The sequence below is a fragment of the Lactuca virosa genome, chromosome 3 (genome assembly GCF_052849685.1).
Source record: "Lactuca virosa cultivar CGN04683 chromosome 3, Lactuca_virosa_CGN04683_v6, whole genome shotgun sequence".
In the NCBI taxonomy this organism is placed as follows: domain Eukaryota; kingdom Viridiplantae; phylum Streptophyta; class Magnoliopsida; order Asterales; family Asteraceae; genus Lactuca; species Lactuca virosa.
Window position 1 is genome coordinate 324,696,185 of NC_136428.1, and position 8,423 is coordinate 324,704,607.

Genomic DNA, 8,423 nt, shown 5'->3' on the forward strand with positions numbered 1-8,423 from the left:
TTTTACCAAAACGCCGCCTTGAGTCATATATGTGTATAAAAATAAATAATAGTTGAAAATACATATAAAAATATGAATTATATACAAAATTGCCGCCTTAAGTCACGCCTTACAAACGACATGACTCGCCAAGGCTCGGAAAAGCTTAAGGCTTGACATTACCGCCAAGTCACGCCTTACGTTATTTAGAACCTTGCTAGAAACAAACGAGGCTTGTATCAAATATGTAAAAGACAAATGCGTGTCATGATGCAACAAAGTGGTGGTTGTTAATTTCCATAAAATCCATGAGCACCTCATCATAAGATTTTCCATGATGCAACTCATATTACAACAATGAATCAAAATACAAAAACTTAACACCACCTAACAAAAAGACACCCATACTTAAAAAAGAAAGAAAAGTCAATTTCAATTTACTCGAGGCATCGGAACAAGAACAGCCGTTGTATTCCCGGATATCGGCTGAAGACTTGCAGCGTTCTCGAGCCGATCCCACGCTTCCTTCCTTTTCTCCACTGCTAAACTCTGTTTCTCTTGTTCTTCAATGAAATGGGCATGGCAGGCTAGAAACAACATGTTATCCATCTCCGTGAACACGTTTCTAACATTCAGTGTTAGATTAAGAACCGACTGATTCCAATGAGTCTGCACGTTTGTTTCAAGAGCTGGGAAGATTATTGGTAAGATCACTTGTCGATTGTGTCCGATTAGATTGAAGATTTGGTCGTTGTTCCATAAAAGTAGCGCCCTCTCCGCCACCTGAAACCATGAACATTCCTAAATGTATCAATCTCAATAATTTCGGAAAATAAAACAAAACATGTTGTACGGTATTTGACATTCATCTGTTGGAATGGGATAAAAAATCTATTCAAAACCTTTCTAAGGTTATTTATAATAATGAGAATGAGGAGGGTGTTCACGTCTTTCGCAAAAACAAGAGATCAAGAGCTAGTGTCTGTCCAACCATTTTGGGTAAGGACAAAAAAATTGAAATTTTTTGACACATTGATAATCAGGTTTTAGTCACGGTACAATGCATGTCAAATGCAGTACAACCTGTATTGTCATGTCCTGCTTAACAAACCGGGCTAGGCCCCGTTTGTTGCACATGATACGACATGACATGCAGTATACTGCATTTGACTTGCATTGTACTGAGACTAAAACCTGATTATCATTGAGTCAAAAAAATTGCAATTTTTTGTCCTTGCCCAAAATGGTGGGACAGACACTCGCTCTTGATCTCTTGTTTGTCCAAAAGACATGAGCGCCCTCCTCATTCTCATTATAAAAAATAGCCCTAGAAAGTTTGTCTAGTCTTTTCCATTATAACAAACACAGCCTAAAGGATAAATATTCAAGATTTTGAATCAATTTTACACAAAAAAAGATACCTGAAAATGCGAACTATTGATGCAGCATCCAATCCGCCAAAACAAGGGAACCATAACTCTTTCAAACTCCCCCATATTAATCCCTTCAAGAATCTCCTCAACCTCTCCCAAAAACATCACTTCCTTCTGACTATTAGTAATCGGCCAATACTTCAACAACCCCCTAATCACTGTGCTAGCTAACTTTGGATCTTTCTCTATAAACTGTGTAACACAATAACACAATTGCTGGAAATAAACCGCTAAACTTTTCGGTTTGTGTAATGGAATCAAAACCCGCCAAAGAAAAATCTTGTGCTCTTCTTTTAAAGGTAATGCAAACCCTGTGATCACACTCCCAAATATCTCTAATAATTCTGCTATCCCATTGTGCTTATCGGTTTCGAAAACGAATCTATAAAACACGTTGCTTATGCTCTTGCGAATGAAGGGACGATGAACCATAAATTTGCCATAAATTCGATGCATTATCGCCTTCAAACAGTCTCGTTCTCGAGGATCTTCGGATTCGAAAAGGTCGAGAATTCGCAATATGAATGAATGATTGATGTATTTTTTTGCAATTTTGGGTTCGACAGAAGGTGAATTTACGAATTTGAGTAAGATATCATACACAAGTTGTAAATGGGGCCATGCTGGATCGAAGGAGGGTTCATCATCATCATTCTCTCCGCCATTGTTGGATCTTGAAGCTCGGTAATTTGGAGGGAAAACTCTAAAGAGATTGATCGAACACATTTTACATAATGCTAAGATGGCAGGCTCGGAGAATTTGGGGGGCCCAGATGCGATGAATTCGAGAAGCTCGATTAATGTTAATCGTTTGAGATCTTTCTCAGCTGTGTTCTTAGTGGGATTATTGAAATCGAAAACCATACAGCAAAGACTTAACTTACTGATGAAAAGCGACATTTTTTCTGAAGCGGGAGCATCTTTGAAGGGTAAAAGAGGTTCGATTCCGGCGATGACGCTTGATGGGAAAACAGCCGATGATGTTCTTTTGGGTGCGTTGGGTTTTGGTGATGCGCTGTTTAAGCTTGTGGTTCTTTGAAATCCGCCATTGTTGGGACTATTTGAAGGATCTTCGAAAGATTCAAAAGACTTCGGTGATCTCCTGGGAAGCTTGGCGAGAAATTGCTTCAACATTGTGAGATTAACAGGTTGAATTCGATTGAAAACAAACGAAATCACTCAGATCAAAGCGACTACATTTTGGGGAAAAGAACCCATATTCAGAAACCCTAGAAAAGTCCCCACAATCCAAGAAACCCTAGAAATCGAACATACCCACAATCAATATTTCAATTGCGCAACGACATAAAAGGCATTTGCGAATCTCGAATTCTTTTTAATAAGAAAGAACTTGGAAGAAAGGGAAGAAATTGACGAAAGCTGTTTCAAATCACAAGATCTGGACACAAAAAAGAAAATCAGATCTTGAAGAAACCCATGTCTGGTTCGATCAAAAAACGAGATTTTTTGCAGTTCTCTCACCAAAATGGTAAAGTTAGAGAGAGGAAAGCAGGAAGCAAGTGAAATCTTGTAGATCTTTTTGATAAGAATACAAACAATTTGAGGCACATGAAGCCAAAAAGCTTCAGTTTTTACTTTTTAGACGTAGATTACGATCCTTTTAATTGCATACACCGAGTCTTTGGTGAAGATCACGTTACATTACAACTCTTTTTCTCTCGCACATACATACAAATAGACACAAAGAGAAGAAGAAGAAGAAGAAGAAGGGGGTGCAAATTTGAAACAAAGACAATTAATTCAAAGGGCTCAAGATTCTATAAAGACAGAAGAAAAAGCAGAGGGATAGGGGGAACTTTTACAGAAAACCGAGACAGATAAATGAGATTAGTTTTTTAAATAGATCTATGAAATCTACGTTAAATGTTCTTTCATGAAACATTAAAGTTTATAAATAGTATCCCAAATATGATAGTATTGAATAGACCCAGATCTTTAAATGTATTCTTCCTATAAACAATTCACCTCCCTATCAAATTTAAAAACTATTATTATTATTATTATTATTATTATTATTATTATTATTATTATTATTATTATTTAATAGTTTTTAGAAACGGCAAATCATTAAAAAAGTCAGACGTCTAGTAGACGGTGCAAACAAGAAAATGATACAAAATTACAATCAAATAAACGGGGAGCAAAGCAACACCAATTGTTTCTCGTTAGTCGTTACATTACCCAATTTTTTCCCTCGAAATGGGGAGTAGAGCAACACCAATTGTTGGTAACGACCCACTTTTTTCTTTAGGCTGAAGGGTGTGGGCGCGGTCTCAGACCGCAGTTTGTGCCACGTCAACCAAGAACACCGCCCCCAGACCGCGGTCTGGTGTGGTCTTGGCCGCAGTGCGGTCCTTAAATGCCGCGTTTTCTGATTGGTGGATGTGAAAATTGGAGAATTGACCGGTTGTTGGTTTTTTTGCTTTTTCTTTCTTATATATACATATCTAACTTCATTTTTTTTTTCACAACACAATCTCTTCTCTCTCTCAAAAAACTTTTTTAAAAAAATCAACACTCTCTCAAAAATGTCATCTTCTTCATCTTCTGAAGAATTTCAGTCTATTTTTGATACCGTTATTTACGGGGTTCAAAACATTAACCTTAATTTGGATCCACCGGATGACCCCGAAGACTAGTTCTCGGAGAACGACTTTATGTAGTTTGTTTTAGTTATTTTATTTGTGTTTTTTAAGTTTCTAGGATTATTTAAATGTCATTTGTGTGGTTTTCGTGTTTTTTTTTGTTTTTTTTTTTGGTAATGCAATGTAATGTTTTTTTTTAATTTTTAAGTAATGAAAAATTATGTTTTTTTATTAAAATAGAAGTTTTATTAAATTAAAATAGTTAAAAAAAAAGAAGTTTTATTAAATTAAAATAGTTAAAAAAAAACAAAAAAAAAAAGAAAATGTGTGGCACCACTCCCTTTGTGTGACAAGAAACCACACTTGAGTGGTAAAAAATGACATGGCGCTTATGTGGCGGGGGAGGGAGTGCGGTTTCGGTGGCACCACACCCTCCAGCCTTATATGAGAACCAATACATATCTCATTATTATACTATCATTTATGTAAGTAACTAAGGAAGTGAGTCGCCTTCTTAAAAACATTCGTCGTTTCTTGTATTCCATAAGTCTTAAAAGAGGGCCATGACAATTATTTATAGATAATTTTTTATTTTTCGGGCAATTGTCATAATTTGTTGCAAGAGTTCATTGTTGGTGATATATCCATTATGTTACATGTTGGTGACACGGTTGATTCCATGATTATTTATAGGTTATCATATTGACCCAAGTTGAAAACAAAAAGTAAATAAACAAAGATGAATTAATTTATTATTCATTGAGATGTCAATAAATAATTATAAGTTAATATGATATTGTTTAGTAAAGTGTTAATAAATAATTACAGATTAATATAATAACTATTTATTAAGAGTGTTAAGAAGTCGTATGGAAAATAAGTAAACCAAAAGCACACAAAACATATTATTTACGTGGTACGGTTAAGGTGACCTACGTCTACGGGCAGGATGTGAGTATTCTTTATTAATGAGCTCTTACAAGTACAATTCAACAGAGATTCGCATATCACTCTAAAATACAAGACACATATAAATGACTAGCAGATACGCCCATGAATGGAATCAACCTGGTATGCGGTAGATTCTGGAATCTTCAACCTCATGAGCATCATCGATGAGCATCGCCCATGAGCATCATTAATTAGCATCTTCCATGAGAATCATCGATGAAAATCTTCCATGAGCATCGTCGATGAGCATCTTCCATGACCATTATCGATGACCGTCTTCCATGAGCTTTATCCATGAGTATCTTCAACTTATAAGCAACATTGAACAATCTTGAGCATCATAACATAAGTGGTTCATCAGGGGATACTATGGCTCATCAAGGAACACATGTGGCGTACCTTACACGATGGTGCATCAAGACTTCAAGGTGGCGCATCTAGACAATGAACAACACACTTGCATGCCAAGGTGACACATCCTCATCAAGGATGGTGTATCTATGCTCCAGAGTGCTCCATTCCTTTCCTAGGTGCTCCATACCCTCTTTTACAAGATCTATTTCTTTGTCACTTGATCCGTTCTTTTGACTGAAGATCAATTCCTTTCTCATATGATTTGTTCCTTTGTCACATGCTCCATGAACCCCAAGTGCTCCATTGAGTTCCAAGTCTTCAATTAAACAGTTCCAAGTCTTCCATTAAACTCAAATGCTCCATGAGAATGCTCAAAATGCTCAAGTCGCATTTAACAATCTTCGCCTTGACTTGAGTATCCTGTGAACTCCATCTCAAACAAGAACTTCTTCTCCATTCCTGTCATCAATCCCCGAAGGGACGTAACTCCTATGAACATCAATCAAGTTCAAGCAAAACTTGAACTTCTCTATGGGCAACGACTTTGTCAACATATTTGTTGGGTTTACCTTGGTATCAATCTTCAGTATAGAGAACTTGTTTGTTTCCATAACGTCTTGAATGACATTCAACCTAACATCAATGTACTTTGTCTTCTCATGATACATAGGATTCTTTGCAAAATTCACCGCATTCTAACTATCATAGTACAAGACAGGCTTCTTCACCTTCTGAGTCTTGGTCTTGTAATGTTGTAGAAAAAGCAACGATATCTTGTAATGTTGACTTCCAACTGATGGCACATCTGAACAAAGTGAAAATATAACAAGTCTGTGACCTGCGATTCAACAAATCACCTCCATAGTCAGAGTCTGTATATCCAACCAAGTCACTTTTTGTATTAGCTCCATACACCAAGAAAACATTTGTCCTTCCATTCAAGTATCGCATGATCCACATGATTGTTTCCCAATGAGCCTTCCATGGATTACTCGTAAACCTGCTCACTATACTAACTACATGAGCCAAATCAGGTCTGGTACATAACATTGCATACATGAGACTTCCAACAACACTAGAGTACAGAACCCTACCCATGTACTTCCATTCCCCATTAGTTATGGGTATATTACCTAGACAAGGTTTAAAATGTGCCGCCAAAGGAGTCCCAAGAGGTTTGGACTGATCCGGTTAAAATGATTGCAAGACTTTCTCAATGTAATTTTGTTAAGAAATACACAACTTCTCTGCTCTTTTATCCCTTCAAATCTCCATTCTAAATATCTTCTTTGCAGCTCATAAATCCTTCATCTCAAACTCATTCTTCATGGTCGCTTGCAAGTCATTTATTCTAGCCATGTCCTTGGTTGCGATGAGCATGTCATCAACATATAACAACATATATATGTAGGAATAGGTGACAATTCGTTTGAGTAAACACAGTTGTCAAACAGGTTGTAAGTGTAGTCATGCAAGATCATGAATGAATCAGATCTCTTATACAATTGCCTTGGAGATTGCTTCGAATCATACAGAGACTTCTTCAACAAACACACATGATTCTTCTTAGAATCAAGGAACCCTTCTGGATGGGACATATAAATCTTTTCTCTTCTAAGTTCCCATGAAGAAATGTAGTTTTCACATCAAGTTGTTCAAGCTCCAGATCAAATGTGCTCACTATGGCCAAAAACCCTGAATTGTCTTGTGCTTCACAACGATGAGAACACCTCATGACAATCAATTCCTTCTTTCTGAGAAACTCCCTTCTCCACCAACCTTTCCTTGAACCTAGTTGATTCAAATCATGGAATCCATTCCTTCTTCTTAAAGATCTTTTTGCATCCATTAGTTTTGCTCCCTTTGGTAATAGAACTAGATCCCATGATTCATTCTTCTCCAATGATTGAATTTCTTCATTCATAGCCATCAAACAGTTAGTTACTTCTTTACTCGCCACTGCATAAATATATGATTTTGTCTCTTCTGTGTCAATGTCTTCTCCATTTGCCAAAGCAAATGACATGGAATCGGGCTCACAAGAATTGACACATCCCACATATCTATCAGGTTGTTGAATAACCCTCTTTTGATCCTCTCCTTGTTATAGTTTCTAACCCATCATCCATTCCGACATCAGCATCAATAGACGAAGATTCCATGGGTCGTTCACAGGATTCATTTTGTCTAGTTTTTTCATTGTCGCCTTGTTGTTCATCACTTGTCACAACTCTGTCTAGAGTTTGAGTTGCAAACTACACCTTATGGTTAGTACCTTGATATTTTCTCCCTTATTGACTTGTATTACCTCCTCCCATGTTACCCATGGTAGATTCATCAAAGGTTACATCTCTGCTCATGATAAATTTAGGAGTTCTTTCTTCTGTTCATCATAGTGGATAACCTTTTACTCCTGTCGTATATCCTATAAATATGCACTTCATTTCCCTTGGCTCAAGCGTACCATCATTCACATGAGCATATACATGAAATTCAAATATACATATACCAGAATAGTCAGATGTTTTCATGAACCATACCTCTTGAGGAGTCTTCAAGTTTATAGTAGTTGATGGTAATCTGTTCACCAAATAGCAAGCAGTGTTAACTACTTCTGCCCATAATTTCCAAGATAAGTTAGCAAACATACGCATGTACCTTGCATGTTGCATGAGCATATGGTTTATTCGTTCTACCACTCTATTTTTATGCGGTGTGTGTTGTATAATGTGATGCCTCACTATACCTTCTATTTTGTAGAAGTTATCAAATGAAGCATTATAGAACTCCAACCTATTATTAGCTCTTATAGTCTTGACCTGTTTTCCATTCCTCTTCTCAACCATTGTCTTCCACTCCTTGAACTTCCCAAACATCTCATATTTAGTCTTTAGAAAGTACACCCAACCCTTCCTTGAGTAATCATCGATGAACGTCACAAAGTATGTGCATCCTCCATGAGACTTCACTGGAGATAGACCCCACCGATATGAGTGATCATAATCCAAGATTTCCTAGCTTGTGTGTTGACTAGTACCGAACTTCACTTTGCGATGTTTTCCCTTGTCACAAGCTTTACAAAACGTAATATTTCCAGTAA

General features: G+C 36.9%; 1 protein-coding gene across 1 annotated transcript; it reads right to left on the bottom strand.

The window, feature by feature from the left end:
- Positions 1-250: 250 nt before the first annotated feature.
- On the bottom strand, positions 251-3,279 carry LOC145167379 (Protein phosphatase 2A regulatory B subunit family protein). Its single transcript, XM_079086572.1, has 2 exons — positions 1,401-3,279; positions 251-762 (listed from the first exon to the last, which is right to left on the bottom strand). Exons 1-2 carry the CDS (start codon positions 2,544-2,546, stop codon positions 412-414), a joined length of 1,497 nt encoding a protein of 498 aa, XP_078942698.1. The 5' UTR covers positions 2,547-3,279; the 3' UTR covers positions 251-411.
- Between the last annotated feature and the right edge of the window lie 5,144 nt (positions 3,280-8,423).

Excerpts from the sequence above, each read along its gene's own strand:
- LOC145167379 (XM_079086572.1), bottom strand. The coding sequence starts at position 2,546 with ATGTTGAAGCAATTTCTCGCCAAGCTTCCCAGGAGATCACCGAAGTCT. Across the intron at positions 763-1,400 it reads TCAATAGTTCGCATTTTCAG|GTGGCGGAGAGGGCGCTACT; the intron begins GTATCTTTTTTT and ends TCATGGTTTCAG.